Raw genomic sequence first — 20,719 nt, forward strand, 5'->3', positions numbered from 1 at the left:
CTCACACCAACACTGTAAAATGCCAGCCACACCCTGTTTGCATATTTGTTCCTGCTCAGACAGGAACAATACCAGACCTTCCCTGCTGCACCCTTATTTAGGCTCTTACCTCAGTGCAGGACCTCCATGAGGAGAGAGAACATCAACGTTTACAAAGGAAGAAAACCTTGTGATTGATTTCCAGTACGTGCAAAGCTTCCAGCTAAACAATCCTATTGTGTGGGAGTCCCGTTCCTTCACCTGACTAGGAAAAAAAGCATATTCCCTGGATTCTCTGGACTGATATCTGATCTGTCATGTGTATGTTTTTATGTCTTTGCCAACTATTTGTTTACTGCCAACTATAAAAGGAAGATCGAGTGCTTATAAATTAAAAAAGAAAATCCTTAAGACACCGTCATTACACTGTCTTTTGTTGGAGACTAAAATAAAGATCAACAGGGTAAATTGGCAATTAATAAAATATTTATTGTACACACACTCTTAATTACACTTACTTCCCTGAAATACTTCAGACAATTTCTCACAAAGTATGTTACACATCAGTATGAAATGTAAAAATGCTAAAAATCATCTATGGCATGTAGAAACAGAAAGCAACACACTGATTTTAATAACACATTGTACAGAATGGAAACAGTTGGCTACACGATGGAGAAAACAAAGAAAAGACGTGCCGACAGCGATCTCTACAGAGCGTCGAGTTTTAGAAAGGAGTGTGAATCAGATGTCCTCAGCGACCAGGCAGTAGAAGTCTGAGCGTGCTGCGTAGTTGCGTGATCCCAGGTCCGAGATGTCGATGTCAGAGGGTTTTGGCTCAGCTGCTGAGCTGGTTGCAGCGGGGAGAACTGGAGCTTTGCAGGACAAAGCTTTGTAGACAGGGAGGCGAAGACCTGCGACACAGAGAGAAGGAGAGCGATGCAAAATGTCAATAGTGAAATGAAAAGTAAATATGTGAAAGACCATTGTGATATAATGCCTTAGTTATGAAGTTAAGTATTAACTATAGCTTAGTCAGTATTTGTTTATTCAAATTGGGAACTAACTAAGTGAAATGAAGAGAGTTTCGACTCTGACGTGTTTTTTTTTTTTTTTTAAGTCTTTCAGGTTGAGACTTGTATGAAGGCTGGAACATTTTATGTTGCACTCTTGTGACAACAAGTACAAGAACTGCTGAATAGTTGATGATTTGCATTATTGGATCAAAGTCATTAACAGGTGCTTGTTAAACATGTGAATGCTTGCCTCAGTATTTTTTCCAGATATTAAAATTTTAACATTTTTGTGTGTGTTTCTCACACAAAACCTAGACTGCACCTCTTACCCAGATCACCGGCAGGGTCCGTATCTGAACGGCAGTTCAGGTAGTCCGGCTGAAGGGTCAGCATCGGGTCTTTGTCATCCTCCAGCAATGTCTGAGGGTCACCAGCAGACTCCTTGTGGAAGACAACACTGCGAGGCATTGCTAAAGCTAGCTCTTTCCAGAAGACAGATGAAGGCGTCTGTGCAAACACAAGCACAAAGACACCAAATAACATTCGTCCCAGCAAGCTGCTACAAAGTCAAACGAACCTTCTAAAGTGCAATGCTATAGTTTTCATTTCATTTTGAATTGATAAAGCTGCTCATTTTTGATATCAATAATGCATGATAGCAAAGTGAAAACAAAGATGTTTCAACTTTTATGAAAGACTGAGAAAAATATGTGAAAATGCATGACTGTGGCAGTCACTTTTACAAGCTAACTTAGTGATAATTCAGATCTTCTTGGGGGGGGGGGGGGGTCCTGTAAAATAAACACTAGCTTTATCACTATTATTATTCTAGCCTTGAACCTTCCAATAAACTTTTGAGAACGTAGAAGAACACAAAAATCTTCTGACTTGTAACTGACAGATTTCTATCTGCACTGTTACTCTCTGTTATTGTCTCCTCTTCCTGGTTTTCCCTGGTTTGAAGTGGGCAGTGCTACAGTTGAAAATGTAATGGCATGTACAAATGCAAACCAATCATTCCCCACATTTTAAACCTAAACATCGTGACAACCAATCAAATCTACCACACCCACAGTGTCCTTCGGATAATGTCAGTCGAAACTATCCATCATATTAGCAAGGAAACAACATATGGCTGGAGTATTACCACAGAGTTGTGTCTCCAGGTAAGTATGGTGAGGCAGTGCTGGTGCTCACTAAGCAGCTGTTTGAACTCTGGCCTCATGCGCTTATACTGAGCATCCAACAAGATGAAGATGGGCTGCTGACACAACTCCAACAAGTGCAGGAGGCCTTGTCTAAAAAATACACAGAGCTCCAGTTAAACATAGGACACTGCATATTGGAGCAATTCTGCCCTCAAGTGGTACGATGTACTAATACACAAATTATTACATTTGCTTTCACACTTTCATAACTTGGCTGTTTGCTATATAAATTCAATATCATTTTTATTTATAAAGCAAAGTTTAAATAGTGATATTTCTGTGTATTCCGTCCTACCTGAAGTTACTGGAACACCAGTCCTGTTCAAGGTAAGCAAAAGAGAGCAGCACGATGAGGCGCCGAGAGCGACTGATGTTCATTAGGAGCTCTGCAGAAGGATCTGAAAACAGATGGTGCAATTAAAAAGGCAAAAATTAATGTTTTTTACACGAATCAGTGCAGAATATTAAGAACACTCTTACTGTTTCCATAAACATTAGGAGGGTAAGTAGCAGCCATGTGCTGCTACCTCTATAAAAGTAGAAGAGCTGCATCTCAGACTTTGCAGGCCTCAGTCAGCATATTAAAGGTTAAAGTTACAACAGCCCCTCCTTGAATCGCTACCTTATCGACCCATGCTCCCGCAGGCCCACCACCCGCAGGAGGCGCCATAGGGGTCGGGTGCATTGTGTGCCGGGTGGCGGCCAGGAGCGGAGGCCCTGGTGGACTGACCCCCGGCTGCCAAGACTGGCAATAGGGACATGGAATGTCACCTCTCTGGTGGGGAAGGAGCCTGAGTTAGTGCGTGAGGTTGAGAGGTACCGGCTAGATATAGTCGGGCTCACCTCTACGCATGGCTTGGGCTCTGGAACCAGTCTCCTGGAGAGAGGCTGGACTCTGTCTCAGTCTGGAGTTGCCCCTGGTGAGAGGCGGCGGGCTGGGGTGGGTATTCTAATATCCCCTCGGCTTGCTGCCGGTACGTTGGGGTTTTTCCCGGTGGACGAGAGGGTTTGTTCCCTGCGCCTTAGGGTCGGGGAACGGGTCCTGACTGTCATCTGCGCTTATGCGCCGAGTGGCAGTTCAGAGTACCCAGCCTTCTTAGAGTCCCTGGGGGGGGGGTGCTGCTCACGTGGGTAACGACAGCGAGACCTGGAGGGGCGTGATTGGGAGGAACGGCCTCCCTGATCTGAACCCGAGCGGTGCTCTGTTATTGGACTTCTGTGCTAATCACAGTTTGGCCATAACGAACACCCTGTTCGAACATAAGAGTGTCCATAAGTGCACGTGGCACCAGGATGCTCTAGGCCGTAGGTCGATGATCGATTTTGTAATCGTATCAGCAGACCTGCGACCATATGTTCTGGACACTCGGGTAAAGAGAGGGGCTGAGCTGTCAACTGATCACCACCTGGTGGTGAGTTGGATCAGGTGGCGGGGGAAGACGCTGGACAGACCTGGTGCACGTCTAGCAGAGGCCCCAGTCCGCGAGATCTTCAACGCACACCTCCGGCAGAGCTTCAACAGCATTCCGAGGGAGACTGGGGACATTGAGTCCGAATGGACCATGTTCAGCGTCTCCATTGCCGAAGCTGCTGCATTGAGCTGCGGCCGCAAGGTGGTTGGTGCCTGCCGTGGTGGTAATCCCCGAACCAAATGGTGGACACCAGAGGTGAAGGGAGCCACCAGGCTGAAGAAGGAGTCCTATCGGGCTTGGTTAGCCTGTGGGACTCCGGAGGCAGCCGACAGGTATCGACAGGCCAAGCGGAATGCGGCTCGGGCAGTGGCTGAAGCAAAAACTCGGGTGTGGGAGGAGTTCGGAGAGGCCATGGAAAAAGACTTTCGGGCTGCCTCGAAGAGATTCTGGCAAACCGTCAGACGTCTCAGGAGGGGAAAGCGGTGCTCTACCTGCACTGTGTATAGTGCTGGCGGAGCGCTGCTGACGTCGACTGAGAAAATTGTCAGGCGGTGGAAGGAATACTTCGAGGACCTCCTTAATCCCACTGACACGTCTTCCGAGGAGGAAGCAGAGTCTGGGGATGAGGGGAATGACCCGCCAATTTCCGGGGGCGAGGTCACTGAGGCAGTTAAACAACTCCTTGGTGGCAGAGCCCCTGGTGTTGATGAGGTCCGCCCCGAGTTCCTGAAGGCTCTGGACGTTGTAGGGCTGTCCTGGTTGACACGCCTCTGGAATGTTGCGTGGAGATCAGGGGCAGTACCTGTGGACTGGCAGACCGGGGTGGTGGTCCCCATCTTCAAGAAAGGGGACCGGAGGGTGTGTTCCAACTACAGGGGGATCACACTCCTCAGCCTCCCTGGGAAAGTCTATGCCAGGGTGCTGGAAAGGAGAGTTCGTCCGTTAGTCGAACCTCGGATACAGGAGGAACAATGCGGTTTTCGTCCTGGTCGCGGAACACTGGACCAGCTCTTTATCCTCTCCAGGATACTTGAGGGTGCATGGGAGTTTGCCCAACCAGTCTACATGTGTTTTGTGGACTTGGAGAAGGCATTCGACCGTGTCCCTCGGGGTGTCCTGTGGGAGGTGTTGCGGGAGTATGGGGTGTCTGGCCCATTGCTACGGGCCATTCGATCCCTATACAACCGTTGCAAGAGCTTGGTTCGCATTGCCGGCAATAAGTCGGACTCGTTCCCGGTGGGTGATGGGCTCCGCCAGGGCTGCCCTTTGTCTCCGGTTCTGTTTATAATTTTTATGGACAGGATTTCTAGGCGCAGCCAAGTGGCGGAGGGCTTTCGCTTTGGTGGCCTCAGAATCTCATCTCTGATTTTTGCAGATGATGTGGTTCTGTTGGCTTCATCGGGTGAGGGCCTCCAGCTCACACTGGAGCGGTTCGCAGCCGAGTGTGAAGCAGCGGGAATGAGGATCAGCACCTCCAAATCTGAGGCCATGGTTCTCAGCCGGAAAAGGGTGGAGTGCCCACTCCGGGTCGGGGATGAGTTCCTGCCCCAAGTGGAGGAGTTCAAGTATCTCGGGGTCTTGTTCGCGAGTGATGGGAGAAGGGAGCCAGAGATCGACAGACGGATTGGGGCTGCAGCTGCAGTAATGCGGACGCTGCACCGGTCCGTCGTGGTGAAGAGGGAGCTGAGTGTAAAAGCGAAGCTCTCAATTTACCGGTCGATCTACGTCCCTACCCTCACCTATGGCCACGAGCTGTGGGTAGTGACCGAAAGAACGAGATCGCGGATACAAGCGGCAGAAATGAGCTTCCTCCGAAGGGTGGCTGGCCTCTCCCTTAGAGATAGGGTGAGAAGTTCGGCCATCCGGGAGGGGCTCAGAGTAGAGCAGCTGCTGCTCCACATCGAAAGGAGCCAGCTGAGGTGGTTCGGGCATCTGACAAGGATGCCCCCTGGGCGCCTCCTGGGTGAGGTGTTCCAGGCATGTCCCACCGGGAGGAGGCCCCGGGGCAGACCCAGGACACGCTGGAGAGATTATATCTCTCGGCTTGCCTGGGAACGCCTTGGTATTCCCCCGGATAAGCTGGAGGAGGTGGCTGGGGAGAGGGAGGTCTGGGCCTCTTTGCTTAGGCTGCTGCCCCTGCGACCCGGCCCCGGACAAAGCGGATGAAAATGGATGGATGGATGGAGTTACAACAGTACAAATAGAAAAAGACTGACAAAGTGTGGCTTGTTTGGAATGTTTGAAAAGTTGCATCTTAGCAAACCACAAGACTTCTGGAACAATGATCTGTGACGGCCAAGACCAAAGTGGAAATGTTTGGCCATGACACAAAGCACCAAATATAGTGAATACCAAACATAGCATATTAGCACAAACACCTCATACCAACTGTGAAGCACGGTGGTGACGGGCTGTGATTTGCGCTTGTTTTGCAGCTACAGAACCTGGGCACCTTGTGGTCTCTGAGTTGACCAATGGTGCTGGAGTTTAGTGACTAAGAGGCTGGCAAGGCTAGCACAGAGAGCTGACCAGTGGATTTGAACTCATAAACCTTTTCTGTTTCATTTCTAACATTTCTAACTATTGTAACACTGTATGGCCTGAGTGTAGTTAACCTCCTAAGACCCGAACTCTTCCATGGCATGCATTTTTAATTTCTCTTTGATATTTGGGCATATTGGGACCTGATGAGTGTAAAAACAAAGAATTGCCAGATTTTTTTTTGTTTTACCTGATTTTTGTTCCTGACAAAAATGAGATGCACATATGAGGATATTTGTTTAAAATTTCAATAGAACAGTGGCAGTATAATGTCCTCGTAAGTGGATATCAGGCCCTTGTAGAGCAAAATTTTGTATTTTGGTCTAGACAACCCAAAACGTGATGTCCACATATGTGGACACCGGGTCCTAGGAGGTTAAAGATGAATTTGACTTCTTCAATTTCACACATTCCTGAAAGATGTGAACTCAGACAGTCAAAGACAGCTGTTATACATTAACTCTCACTCTGTCTACAGGTGTGACAGGCAATCTGACAGAGAGTGAGACCTATATTTTTGGTCTTTTTCTGACTGGGACAACTGATTTTCTATGGTTTATACAGAGTGCTGGCTTTCAGCACTTTAACCATATCTAGTCACATATGGGGCAATCTGTCTGAAAGCTAAAGCCTGGTATGAAATTGGGTCATGCAACAGGCACAGCGGTAAATATACAAGAGAAAGCTTGAAAAAGAAAAGAATAAAGGTGCTACAATGCCCCAGCTGTGCATAGACGAATACTCACAAACTTCAATGAACTAAAGCAACAAAGAGTGAGACGAAATTCTTGCACAACGATGTGAGAGACTGATAAACTTGTGAAGAAGTTATTGCTCTGATGTGGTTCTGAAAATTACTGATTCAGAGTGTCCTATAAAAATGATGTTTTTCATGATTGTTCATTTCAGTGGGTTACTTAAAATTATATATGCTGATCATGAAGCAGGCATGAATGAGGGAAGCAACACAGAAGCAATAGTAGCGCTGCAGTGTGGGAATATAATCATACCTGCACCAGGTAGTATATCGTTGTCATTGAGGTGCACTTTGTACCCATTTATATTTTCCAGGTGAGGTTTGAGTACGAAGTTGACAAACTTCCTGTCATAGTCATTATTCACATATGAGATATAGGCATCATATAATTTCCCATCTGAAAAGGTTCAGACACAAACATCCAGGTGTTGTTAATACAAAAATATCAGTGCGGCAACTTAATTTAAATTCAAGAGAGGTCTCACCATTGAGTTCATAGTCTCCATACGAGTTCTTGTACCAGAGTTTGATGTTCAGGTGGCACCTCGAGTAAATGACAGCAGCTAAAGCCAGGAACAGGAGGAGGATGACAGCTGCAATCACGGCACCTGTGTGACTGGGGCTGCCTGGACATAGATACCAGAAGCAAAAGGAAAATCAATGGAAATCAATGGAGAATATAAAGGTAATACTCCAATTAAAAGATTTTATATTATACAACATATATTGTGGCACAATTTTTAATATACAGCATAGACAGCAAGTAAACTTTTGGAGGAAAATCCAAGATAAAAAAAAAAGCACAGTTTTTTCAATTTAAATGATTAAAGATGTATGCTATATAATTATTCCACCCCGGAAAAAGAACAGCTCAAAGAATTAAAAGAACAAAATTACCATTATATTTATAGAGTATATGTGAATGTCTGACCACAACTGCACAGAAATAGTTTCTTTCCCAGTCTTTGTTTTTTTTTTAAAATAACAATAATGTATACTTTATTGATCCCCGTGGGGAAATTCCTCTCTGCATTTAATCCATTCACCCAGTGAAGCAATGGGCAGCCATTAGGCACCCGGGGAGCAGTGTGTAAGGATGATACCTTGCTCAGGGGTACCTTAGCGTAGCCTTTCAGTGGATTTGAACCCCCGACCTACTAATCATGGGGGCACCACTCTACCTACTGAGCTATCCCTGCCCCATTTTTTTATTTTATTCTTACCATGTAAAAAAAAGTAGTTACTGCTCACATAATATGTGACTATAGTGCTTTAAAGCATCAGTCTGGACCTGAACTAATTCATTATCAAAAATTATTCAATCAAGACAGAGCTACACAAGCATATCAAGTCAGATTCCTGTGTTTGTTGAGTTTGATGGTCCTGTGTAAGCACTTTAGTTAGTCTTTAATATTTAAGTTTGCAGGGAAAGGGCTGAAAATATAGTGTACGCTTAAACTAACTTCTTTTAGCTGCCGACTGTGTCCAGAGCAGTACATGCAAAGCCTAATGCCATCCACTGGAAGTAACCCACTGACTGTGGATCAAAATTTCAAAGAACCCCATTTAAAAGAAAACACCCTTAGCTGAGTAGATGGAATTTCTCCGTTAAATAGTTAGTATTTAAAGAATATGTTTAAATATGGAAAATAGACCCATTATGTATCCTGAATAGCCTCAACTCCTATTTGAGAAACTTGTTTGTTTTTTTATTTTTACCTAGATTCTTCAGACTGAAGTCAGCAGAAATGTTCCTCACTGTGCAGCTGTACAGCCCAAAATCTTCCAGCTCTCTGAGGGTGATCACTAGGAAGCTATTTACCATCAGCTGGTTGGCACCGGGAGACCTGATATAGTTAGACAGAAGATTAAGCACAGGTCTAAACACAGGTACATTATTAACTTTCGCCAAGCTAATATTCAACGGCTTCAAATCACCATGATGATGTGTTCAGCGAGGAAAGTGTGTGGTTATTGAGGGGATGACCATCTTTACTCCACTGCAACGTGGTGTCACATTGCTTCTCTGCTGGGTCCCAGAAGAGGAGAGCAGTGCAGTTCAGTTTCACAGTGGATCCCACATTTTCCCAGAGTGTTGTCGAGCCCCCGTTAGGTTTAAATTCTGGAGCCTTAGAGCACTGAGACTCTGTGTAAAGACACACAGCTGTTATCCATGTTCACTGCAAGATCTCCAGACAATAGGGGCCTTCATGCCAGGTAGCACCTGAGCCTGTTACTAGAAGGCATGCTGAAACAAAATACCTGTTTGTAGGTATATCCATTCAATTAACCCCTTCAAATCCACACACAAACTCTACAGCAGCTCATTGATTTCGAAATAACTTAATTACTCTAGCACACTGAAACATTACTTTACCTTTAACTAGGAGACGCACAGTAAATGTGACCGTGCTGTTGCTCTGTTGCATACAGGTGTAATTTCCTTGGTCTTCCAAATTTAGGCTATTAAAGTCCAGGTAGATTTTGCTCTCATTTGTAGGGAGCTGCACGCAGTCCTTTTGCCAGGTCAGCTGTGTTTGAGATGTGCTCTGAACAATCTTCAGAGGGCACTGTAGTTGATATGGATGCCCGACAAATGCCGCCTGTTCTTTAAATCTACTCTCATCCACGCAAGTTTGACCTTCGTAGAGAAGAAATACAGAGGTTTACTTAGGACAGAGTATTCAGTCCGTGTCAGTGCATTTATATCCCTAAGATAAAATCTGTAGGCTACACCTCAAAGTATTGAAAGACTTAATATTTATATTTACATCTAGATTCAATTAATTTTATGAATCCCCAAAAGGGCAGTTAGTTTGCATCTTACCCAGACAACCTATTTAACAGTCAAATTCACACAGCCTACACTCTTTAAACACTACTCACAAACATTGTTCCAGTAGAAGACACAGATCAACAAACAATGAAGTTAAATAAAAAATATAAATAAAATAAATTAATAGGATTAACAAGGAGAAGTGTTTAAAAACTAGCAATCATGGAAAAATTAATCTAAATGATCCTGTCAGGGTTAAGTCATCAAATAGCCGAGGGAATTGAGGATTTTTGAGGAACCATTTGTTCTACACTGGACATAGCAGTGACTTGAGAGCAACTTCCTGAAATGAGACCACAAAGCATACAAAACATGATCAGGATGTTCAATACTGTTTTTTTCCTCCTTTATCCCCTGTTTTTGCTGATCAGGTATCATGTTATGTAAGGTAACATGACACCGCGCACTGTTGCATCACTAAAAACTGAATCAGATGCCCAACAATCTAGTATGAATGGGATTTATGTTATTTTGGCCCATAAACAAACCACAATGTAATAAGGCTACAGTATTAGCACAAATCTACCCCTGATGCATGCGGTATGATCAAATGGATGCAGGCCAAAATCCCCCGAAATTGGCTTTACTTCCTTTTAAAGAAACATTTTGCATACAGTCTGTGCATACAAGCAGCTTGCACAGACTCTGTGGAGCGACACGACACTGTGTAGTTTTTAGGGCCTGGAGTAAGAGGTTAATGATGTATGAAGGTGAAGTTGTTTACACTTTCACCCATGAAGACGATGAGCAAAGGAGTGTTTCCCTGACTTAGATTATAATAGATTCAAACAATAATAATAATAATAATCAATAAAAACACCAGTGTAAACAAATGAGCCTTACCAAATTAAACACATCGGATAAACTAATGTCAGCTGCTGCTCTATTAAATCCTAACCTGTCGGTCAAGTTGGTCAGCGCATGCGCACATTGTGACGTTAAGGAAAAACCAACAAATATTCGCTCCTCCTTTTGACTTTTCCTCCTTTTCTTCTCTTTTTTTCTTTCAACCCGTCCGGGTCTAAAGTCCGTTTCTGGTCTTGTTGCCGGGCAACAGCATGTGACTGCGTGACAGTGACATGCGTGCACGCAATGACCACATGTGCATTGACCTGGTTGTTTAGCATACTCATCAGCATCTATGACCGCGATAAATAGTTTATAATAAAAACGCATCCACAATGAATACATTGAATACAGCCACAGCTCCCAGCTGTGGAGCTGTTAAGCAGGTGCTCCAAGCAAACTCTAAACCTGCCCTTAAAAAGTGATAAGTAAATAACACCCTTACCGACTGCGAGTAAACCTCTGTCCCATAACCCGGAGCACATCAAAGTGAAAGCCACTAAAATCACAGCCATGAGCGGGCAGCTGTTTCCCTCTTCCTCCGTCCTCAGGTGAACACTGAACCGAGTGCAGAGTTTTCTGTTTAACTACATCACTAAACCACAACTTTCCTGGCTTATTATATGGTTACAAACAGAGTCGAGGCGGATATGCAAACGACAGCCTTGCGGTTCACTAACTGCACCTGGAAAAACCTGAAGCTCTCCTGCCGATTGGCTGGCCCTTGGTCATGTGATGCACACACCGACTTTTACCTGCCTTGCACTTTAACTTCCTGTACAGGAAGAAAACTGGCTAAAAAGGGATGTATGTGAATACTGTAACAGAGAGAACAACCAAAATGGTTTATTGTCAACTTTTTATTTTAGTATTGCTGTTTAGATGTATGACACCTAATATACAGGCGCCATCTGGGCCCAAGAAGCTCTGGCAATAGAGATTATGAATCTCTAGATTTTGAATGCCTGGTAAAATAGAAATGAATAAACACCTACATAATATTAGTTGTTTATTAACAAAGGGTTTGTAAAAGGTGCGTTGAATTACTTTGTCACAACCTAGTACCGGTAAATGTATTACCTAAAGCTTTAAAATAACTTTTTATTACAAATAAAATTTACAGTATTTGACCCCTTCACAGTTTCCTTTTTCTTTTTCTTTTTTTTTGTGCATATTTTTCAGACTTCTATTATTCAGACCAATGACTGTAGAAAAACAGTCATTGATTCAGACAAAGACAAAGACAATACAAGCAAGTATTTGTAATAACTGGTGTTTACTTTGTCATAGCGCTGTGAAGGCATTTTGGCCCACTCCTCTTTGTGAATTTGTTTTAATTCAGCCACACAGGATGGTTTTCAAGTATGGATAGTCTGATTAAGGTCATGCCAAAGCATCTCAATCGAATTTAACTTTGGACAGCTACTCATCCACTCCAGGTGTACTTGAGCTTCATGACATGAACTGATGGCTGGATGTTTTTCTTCAGGATTTTCTGGCAGAGAGCAGAATTCATGGTTTAATTTCAGCAAGTCTTCCTGAAGCAGCAAAGCAGCCTCGGACCATCACTTTACCACCACCACATTTGCTGTTGGAATGATGTTCTTTTTGTGAAATGTTGTGTTAGTTTTATGACAAATATAACGGGACAAAAAGCCTCCAAAAAGTTAAACTTTTTTCTTATCACTGTAGAATATTTCCCAAAAGTCTTGGGGTTCATCAAGATGTTTTTTGGGAAATGTGAGGGAGGCCTTTGTGTTGCTTTTGGTTAGCAGTAGTTTTCTCCTTGAACTCCCCTGGATGCTATTTTTGCCCAGTCTCTTTCTTATTGTTGGATCAAGAACTTTGATATTAACTGAGCCAAATGAGGCCTGCAGTTCTTTTGATTGCGTTTGCATTCTTTTGTGACCTTACCATAAGTCTAAATGTCATAAATAAAGTCATTAGTAACTAAGTAAAATGTTATTTTTATAGCACTGCAACCTTTTGCGGCTGAATTTACAGCGAGGAAGACCAAGACAAGGTATGTTGGAAGCAAGAGGCATTTATTTGCCCATTTAGCTCTGGCTATGACAGTTACTCACATGTCAAGCCTTCTCACAGCACGAACAATCACACTCATCTGATGACAACTGGCAGCCTTAAATATTCGCAGCTCTTAAGTTCTAAACCATTTTTTTACTGTCAGGTAAAATTGAGGTTGAGGTTTTTCTAAATCTAACTGTCCACCAACATTCTACAATACACAATTTTATTAAATGAATATATACATACATTTTACAACTTACATGGTTTTTTTTTGTTGTTTTTTTTAAAAAACATGTTTTGCAACAAAATGCTAGAAACACAAGGTTACCTTATTGCAGCTGCCCCTTATCACATGACTTCAGGGGCATGCTGGGGATGTAAAAGTTCACTGATGTATGATGTTGCTGCTTCATGCAGACCTCTAAAAGTAGAAATCAGAATCTGAAAGTGGACTTATAAGTTAATGGGCAGCCAGTGCAACTGAGTCAGCAACTGTGTGACATGTGAAGAATTAGTCTGAAACCTCGTGGAAGTGTCCTGAACAACCTGCAGCTCTGTCAAAGAAGTTTTGTTAAGGGAAGAAAACAATGAATTACAGTAATCCAGGCGTGATGAAATAAAGGTATTAATAACCATCTCCAATTCATGCCGTGACACAGAGGAATTCATTAAGGAATGTTTTAAATCAACAGCTCTTCTTATATTGGTACAAATCCTATTTTGTTTTATGCACACAAAATGTAAACTGCAAATGTGTAATATTTACAATATCTTTGTGATTAAGCTACTGCTTTAAAACCTTTTGTTTTAAAATGTATTTTTCTTGAAAATCAAACTTGAAGACAAAAGACATGTGGCTTTTTTGCCACTGAATCGAGATTGCTTCTACTCCTATCCATGGCTTTGCAAATTCAAAAATGCTCACATGTTAAATTAATAGACAATCACAATGACAGATGTTTTCTCTTTTGTATTTAATGATATAAAATGTTATAAAGCAAAACATTTTTGCATCTGAGTTACAAAATACACAATTGGATTCTGCCTGTAGTAAAGCAACAATCATCACAGCGCTTTTTGTGTAAAACAGTATACATTAAGGCATAACACAGTCAACACCCCGTTTACAGTATCAGTATAAATTATCTTTAGTCTTTCAATACAAAACACAGGCTCGTATATATGGAGTTTCTACAGCAAGCAAGTGGTGGATTCTCAATACAGAATAAGAATAATCTCGTGAAAGTTGCGGTCAGTAACATCAGCTGCTGTACACTGGTTTTCTTCAAGACAAATTGCCTTTACAGTCCTTTTAATGGATGACAATCCAGCCACAGGCCTCCATCTGAGCTCCTCAGAGAGATGATTAAGAACCTTGAAGTTGACGCAACACTGCAGTAGTCTGGAGACTTTAATGCACAAGTCAACACTGGGTTTGTGTTGTTCGGGTAACATGTATCCCGTTTACACCGTCATGCTTCAAATGATCTGCAAGAAATAAAAACAAACACATTTTATAAGTCATCATGTATCAACAATACTGTTAAACATTTCAAATTAGAGTACTGTTGAATTTGTGTAGAAAACAATTTTAAACAGATATCACGTGGCAATCGCTAAGGAAGTCAGGCTGTCTACATGAAAAATGTTGAGAAAAACCAAATTTAAATACACCCTTTTTAATATAGGCATGTTTAAATAAATCTTCGTTAGTTTTTTAGTAGCACTACTATCAATATTATTAGTTCTGCAAGCAGAATAAAGGTTTAGCTTTTAAATAGATCTTAAACAACAAAACTGTGTTAAAGCAACTCAATTATGCTTATTGACCAAATACTTGACAAAGAAGCCCTTTGTCCTACTTGTCCGAATCTGTGTAAACGGGCCAGGATGGTTAAACTTGATAGTTTCAGCTGAAAATCAGAGACTTAGGGAAAGTGTACAGTTTAACTTTGGGGCAATAAATGAGCCACCTTTTCACTGCTCATATCAGCTCATGATATTACTGTAATTGAAAGAAAGTAACGTGTAGTAACAAAGCATTTTGATAACACTGACATATTTAGTGTCTCATGTCATGACTTAATAGAGCTAATAGTGATTCAGACACATTCTGAAACCTTTGGGGACACAAGCATTACTTACAGGTACATTTCAGAAGATACATGACATGTCACACTATTGCACAACAGTTTTGGGGGGGTTTCTTGCATTAAGCAGTCACACGTAAGCATGTATTATCAAAGACTCACTGGAGTTCCTCTTTTAGCCTCTTGAGTTTATCTGAGAGCCTACAGTTCTTCACTTCCATGGGAGCACTCGGTATAAACCAGGCTGCAATGAACTTGCATATGACAACAACATGCTGCAAGCAGAGGGTACATGGTTAGGAAGTGGATCTCATTTTATAAACAAACAAACAAACAAACAAACAAACTAACTAACTAAAAAAAAAAACGTAATTTATTATTTAATTAAAAAAGGAGGTTATGGGTTATTTCATACACCTTGGTTTTGTTACAGCCCGAGTCTAAGCTCTGAAAACTTTTTCAAAGCTGTCAAAGTTAGAAAATCATTGTGTTGAATACATTGTAGTTAGGAAGAAGTAGCATCCCAATGCAAACTCAAAGACAGACTTGAAACTTGCAACAACCTTTAATTTAAGGTGTATAATAATCCATAGAAGATGGGAACTTACACAGGGAGCACAGCTGAAGCAAATCATAGATAGAAAACCAAAGTACAACACACTGGGTAACAGACTATCACAATAAAACAGGAAATGTTGTCAACACTATGACATACAGACTTGATAGAGGGGCAGCAGAAACACATTGTAACAAACACAGAGATCACAAATATGGGTGACTAACTGGGGGAACAAAGGGATGAAGAAAGATAGTAAGTAAGAATTATAAAACCAAGAATAAAAATCAGAATGTAACAGAAAATGCAAAAGATATTTATCAGTCAAATAAATATACAAAGAGAGGCCAACAAAAGTATAAAATTCTCCCAAACTTAAAGGATGACAAAACCCAAAAACCTTAATAATTAATAGTTACAAGTACCAAATCCTGGACCCAAAACCCAGAGATTGTAACAGAATGCTAAAAAACTGCTCAGGAAAGAGGTGAATGTGTGAATGTAGTGCCGTGCTTTGTAAAAGTCCAAAGGTCTTACCTCAAACAAGATGACGAACGCAAAGCGCGCAGCTAAAATGATCCAGAACTGATGGGTATGAGTGTAGTCATCTTTGCTCCTGTAGTCCTTATATCTGTCAAAAGGAACATACTAGATTTTGATCAGATGTTTTATTTATTTATTTATTTTTAACTCAAAAACTTAATCTGTAAGAGAAAACTAAAGGAAAACAAACCTGCACAAGAAAGGCTCTTCACCAGGAGGGATGTTCTCGCTGTATTTATATGAACCATTCACACGAAGAAATGGGGCAATGGAGAGAGTGTTGTTGATGTAACCCACCATACAACTTGAACATGAGAAAAAGAAAAACGTAAAAGAAAGCCATATAACCATATAAGCCATACAGCCAATTGCAAAATGTATAGAATTTCGAGAGGCATGCACTTCTCACTCAGTATCTGGTGCAGCTGTGCCTAGGGCACACGGGCCGTAGTGATAACGGTACACAAGTCGGGGGATGAAGTCCGAGGATACACCAATGACCAGCCCATTGACAATGACTGCTAAGACACCAATAGCCTCTAGTATATCTAGCCACACACCTAAGGAGAAGCAGCAGTGTTACTAATGCTCAACATGCTAACAAGACCCACAGTCTCCTGCCTTTTCACAACAGTTCTCACCAATATTGTTGGTTTTCTTGGGAACCATCCTCCGCTCGAGAGTGACCATCTTAATGGCATCCAGACGTATCTCTATGACATTATTGATGAAGGCCAACAGAGGAGCGAGAGGAAAGGCTGCCACAAACAGGGTGGTAAAGCTGAACTGGATCACTGAGAACAGAAAGTAAAGATCAATTTTATTTTTTTCCCAATATTAGTTTATCCTTTACTGTTGTTGTTGAAGCATGACACTGAGCACATACCCATTTCCAAAAACTCTCTGAACAGGCTAAATGAGTCGACATCATTTAGGCGGTAGTTGCTTAGCCAGTCTCGGAGCTTGCAGTTTTCACAAAGTTCATCCCCATCTTTAGTGTCTGAGTCATCTTTCAGATAGCAGTGAGCACATTTCCTCTGTAGTTTCTGGGTTCTTTTTCCTTTCCACAACCGGCATAACCAGCTAATTCAAACAAACCGCTTATGTCAGCACAGATACAAGGTTGAGGCATATGTACAAGTTTGTATGAGATTACAAAGCTCTTTTATACTTACGGTCCAGTGAACTCAAAGACATTGCTGATGGTTTGCTTTAGTACCATGATAATGGTCATTTGGATAAACAGGTCGGTCAGACAACCAGTAGGGTGACACTGCACGAAAAAGTTTAAAATAAAGTCAGAAAGTTTATGTAAAACATCACAAAAATAATAATACATTTGTGTTTCTAAGTGTGGACCGAGCCATACTCACTTCCTCAAGTCTCCAACGGCCTGCAATTTTTACATAATTCCCAGGACGGCCATTTATCCTGTAAATATATATGTATCATTAAAATGTGAATTATTAGTCAGATAAGTCCAAATGATCAAAGACATACAGCATGTTTGAAAAGGTAGAACAATGAGATTTATAGAGAACTGAGCAAAAATCTTGAGCCATCCTTCAATTCTTTGAAGAATTTGATAGAAAAAGGGGGATTTAATGAAACATCTGGAAACGCATAGGGTTTGTACCACTCTAACAAGCTGTAAAGTCAATATCTGGTATGACCACTTTTATTCTTTATTTATTCTTTACTTTTATTCTTTGTTTTATTCTCATTATTTATTCTTTACTTTTATTCTTGTTATTTCTTTAAATAGCTTTCAGGAATAGTTCTCCAGGCTTCTTGGCTGCCTTTTGTTTCATTCTCTGTCAAGATGATCCCACACTGCTTCAATAATGTTGAGGTCCAGGCTCTGGGGAGGACTGAAAAATGAAGATGCTGCAAATCAGCACAACCATAAATTTTGAAAGGCATTCAGACAGCAGTTCTTACCTGCCAAGAATGAAGGCCGCATAAAACAGTGAGGTGAAATAGGTGAAGAACTGGAAGGTGAACATTTTGACTGTGAAGCTCTTTTCAGTGGAAGCAAACGACCTTATCTCCTCTGGTGAAGACAGAAGTCGTGTTAGTGTACGTCAGCATGCATGCATCTCACTGTTTGGCCAATAGATGGCACAATCGCACATCCTACAAAAGAGCCACATCAATTTTCTCTGATTGTATCTACTTGCTGCAAAAGCGTGACTGATAATGTTTGATCCCTGCATGCCTGTGTGTACATGCACATGTGTGTGCATTTGTGAGCCTCATCACACCAAAACAAGGGCAGCTGCAGAAACACTATCGCAAAAGTGTTTTGATTTCTTGGAATGTGGCTTCTCTTGGTGTGCAGATTTTATCAACATCACCAGGTAGTGCATCAGATAGCTGAAACAATCTTTCCTTCAAAAATAGAAACAAGAATGGGAAAGAATTATATGCTTCTGGAGTTATTCATTTAAAAAAAAATCCCATTAGCCGCTTGAATTTCAAAATTTTCCGATAGGACCTTCATTTCCATGTTAGAAAATTGTTGTTTTACTGCAGAATTTCAATCATTGGTTAACTGTCAGAGATTTACTTTTAATGTATGTGCTTTTGTAAAGAAGCACAAGTACATAAAAGAGCTTAATTGATTCAAGTAAAACAAGAATACTGCAAAGACACATTACCTTTTAGATACTGTGACACATATAACTAGGTTCATACAGTTAACATTCATCTACTGTCAATTTATTCCTGTGCAAGTCAGTGAAATTCATGTATTCACTGCATAAAGACTCCACTACCCTTGGCTCAGCTTTTCTATGCCCACACCCTGTCATCAGTTTATTACGGTGATGATGATGATGATGATGATAATGATAATGATGATGATCATTATTAGTAGTAGTAGTAGTATTTAACAGGCCATCACACAGAGACACATAACCATTCACCATCACACCAGCAGACAATTCAAACTCAAGCCTTCTTGCTGCAAGGCAACCAATGCATCATTCTGCTGCCAAGCTGTTTGTTATATTGCCTAGCTCATGTAACTAAATTAACAGCACTGTAAAGCTAAAATATTTCTAAGGTTAGCCAGAGTTTTTTGTGTTCTGCTCGCTCCAAATTCAGCCCATGGCAAATAAACAGGAATTTATACAGTGCTTTTTTGCACTCAGATATTACTGAAAGCCCTTCTTATGCTGCAAGCTCCATCTCCAGACACATTTTAATGCTCTCTCTCTCTCTCTCTCTCTCTCTCTCTCACTCTCTCTCTCTCTCTCTCTCACACACACACACACACACACACACACACACACACACACACACACACACACACACACACACACACCTAGATGGATGCACAAGTTATTTCCCAAGGACACAAAAAAACGACGACCATTCCAGAGAGCATCCTTGTATTATATTTGTTAGGTCTAGCATTTTTGCAATGTGTATCTACTTTTGTAGATCTTATTTTAGTGTCTTGGGTGTCCTAATTTTTGACAATTTTTGACCATTTCAAAGAGATCAATGCATCATAAATATTTTATAAATATTATAAATATGTGTATAAGTCGTGTAAAAATCAGTTTTAGGAAAATTTATTGATGAAAGCTCTGTCTGAAAGTTATCTGTCTATTACCTGTGTTATCTGCTTCCGATCTGACTACTTTCCTTCCTGCCTCCTCCTGAAGCTGTTACCTGACAGAAACTCCTTAAAGTTTGGGGGGGGGGGGGGAAGAAAATTAGGTGCATTAAACATACCCATGTCACAGAGCTTCCTGGCCACAATCCAATTTACCTGCAAAAAAAAAAGGCAAAAGTATGATAATGGTCACAGATAGCATCATTAAACACATAAAGAGGTGTACTTTAAGACATCTGTGTACCCGTGTCATGATAGTGATGATGAAGTAATGGAGGAAACCCCCGAGCACCATCACAGATATGTTGGAGTGGTGGCTTAAAGATTTCAATTTGTACTTTGCCAAAAAATCTGCTGCAATCACCCTGAACACCACCACAGCACTCGTTAGGCTGATGATCACTAATATCTGTAGAAACACAAAGACACTAAGTTGGGTCACCATACTTTTCCGATTAACAACATCATTTTTCTTTCCAAAACGTTCAAACCAGCCTGACTCTTATGTTAAGCAGTACATTATTAAATCATTATTAATCCTTATTAAATGCATTTAGACAAAGAGAAGAAAAGATATCCTACCATAATTGTTACACAGATAAAAATCAGACTGCTGGTCCAATAGGAGTGCTTAAATTTTTTTGGTTCACAGTTGACATCATTCACAAGTTCCAGGATCAGTTCCTCCTGTAGTTTGATTTGAAAAGCAAAAAAACACATCCTTACACATACATCCATGAAAAGTAATAAACACTGTATTGGTGTCACAAACTGGACTGAGTGGATAATACTGTCAAATACCTCTTCCTCACTCCAATCAGACACTTTCCATTCACACACATAGGTAGCACGATGTCTCTTCCAGAACTCCAAAAACAGTGTTGCTGTGAAAAACAGGAGTTTCTGTGAGATTTATAGAGCATTTTATGCACCAAATAGTTGCACCAATTAACAGTGACTGTTCTTGATCACCACATGTTAATAACCTCTGCCAACGTTGGGAATATTTTAGGTGTTTGTCTGTTTTAAATATAACTTTGAGTGGAAAATATGTCAGTGTTGGCCTGCTTTTAATTTGAGGTTGAAAAGCGTATTATTATTTCTTATTTGACCTCTGCCAGCTGTCTGTGACATAGTATTTGTGAAATGGTTTCTGTAGTAATCCTTAGTTTTTGCTGTTGTTGTTTTTCGTTTCCATGTCCCTCCTGGGTTTCCCCTGTCTGTGTTTTTGTTTGTCTGTTTGAGTTTTACTTTCAATTCTTTCTACTTTTTGAAGGCTGTT

General features: G+C 41.3%; 2 protein-coding genes across 4 annotated transcripts in view; both read right to left on the minus strand.

Moving 5' to 3' along the window:
* Window positions 1-447: 447 nt before the first annotated feature.
* sigirr (single immunoglobulin and toll-interleukin 1 receptor (TIR) domain) lies at window positions 448-11,289 on the minus strand. Of its 3 annotated transcripts, none has more exons than XM_024802959.2 (10): window positions 11,041-11,289; window positions 9,291-9,554; window positions 8,852-9,059; window positions 8,633-8,760; window positions 7,399-7,539; window positions 7,167-7,310; window positions 2,499-2,601; window positions 2,143-2,293; window positions 1,325-1,502; window positions 448-893 (listed from the first exon to the last, which is right to left on the minus strand). In XM_024802959.2, exons 1-10 carry the CDS (start codon window positions 11,108-11,110, stop codon window positions 724-726), a joined length of 1,557 nt encoding a protein of 518 aa, XP_024658727.1. In that variant the 5' UTR covers window positions 11,111-11,289; the 3' UTR covers window positions 448-723. The 3 variants fall into 3 exon arrangements, with proteins under 3 accessions (XP_024658727.1, XP_076741955.1, XP_076741956.1); XM_076885840.1 differs by lacking the exon at window positions 11,041-11,289 and adding an exon at window positions 10,648-10,798; XM_076885841.1 differs by lacking the exon at window positions 11,041-11,289 and adding an exon at window positions 10,593-10,772.
* A 2,291-nt stretch (window positions 11,290-13,580) lies between these two features.
* The window catches only part of LOC101464409 (anoctamin-9), a 16,806-nt gene continuing 9,667 nt past the window's right edge, over window positions 13,581-20,719 (minus strand). The window contains exons 13-26 of the mRNA XM_024803259.2: window positions 20,239-20,321; window positions 20,020-20,124; window positions 19,682-19,846; window positions 19,557-19,593; window positions 17,754-17,865; window positions 17,186-17,243; window positions 16,988-17,085; window positions 16,699-16,895; window positions 16,454-16,606; window positions 16,222-16,372; window positions 16,003-16,116; window positions 15,807-15,900; window positions 14,876-14,988; window positions 13,581-14,111 (exon numbers count right to left, since the gene is read on the minus strand). Coding sequence (XP_024659027.2) covers window positions 14,096-14,111; window positions 14,876-14,988; window positions 15,807-15,900; window positions 16,003-16,116; window positions 16,222-16,372; window positions 16,454-16,606; window positions 16,699-16,895; window positions 16,988-17,085; window positions 17,186-17,243; window positions 17,754-17,865; window positions 19,557-19,593; window positions 19,682-19,846; window positions 20,020-20,124; window positions 20,239-20,321 — 1,496 coding nt within the window. The 3' untranslated portion in view covers window positions 13,581-14,095. The remainder of the gene's footprint in view (window positions 14,112-14,875; window positions 14,989-15,806; window positions 15,901-16,002; window positions 16,117-16,221; window positions 16,373-16,453; window positions 16,607-16,698; window positions 16,896-16,987; window positions 17,086-17,185; window positions 17,244-17,753; window positions 17,866-19,556; window positions 19,594-19,681; window positions 19,847-20,019; window positions 20,125-20,238; window positions 20,322-20,719) is intronic.

This window comes from Maylandia zebra, linkage group LG7, assembly GCF_041146795.1.
Source record: "Maylandia zebra isolate NMK-2024a linkage group LG7, Mzebra_GT3a, whole genome shotgun sequence".
Lineage (NCBI taxonomy): Eukaryota > Metazoa > Chordata > Actinopteri > Cichliformes > Cichlidae > Maylandia > Maylandia zebra.

Coding starts and splice junctions, on each gene's coding strand:
- sigirr (XM_024802959.2), bottom strand. CDS start 11,110: ATGGCTGTGATTTTAGTGGCTTTCACTTTGATGTGCTCCGGGTTATGG. Junction 2,602..7,166: donor CGATATACTACCTGGTGCAG/GTATGATTATAT, acceptor ATCTGTTTTCAG/ATCCTTCTGCAGAGCTCCTA. Junction 2,294..2,498: donor TGGTGTTCCAGTAACTTCAG/GTAGGACGGAAT, acceptor TGTATTTTTTAG/ACAAGGCCTCCTGCACTTGT.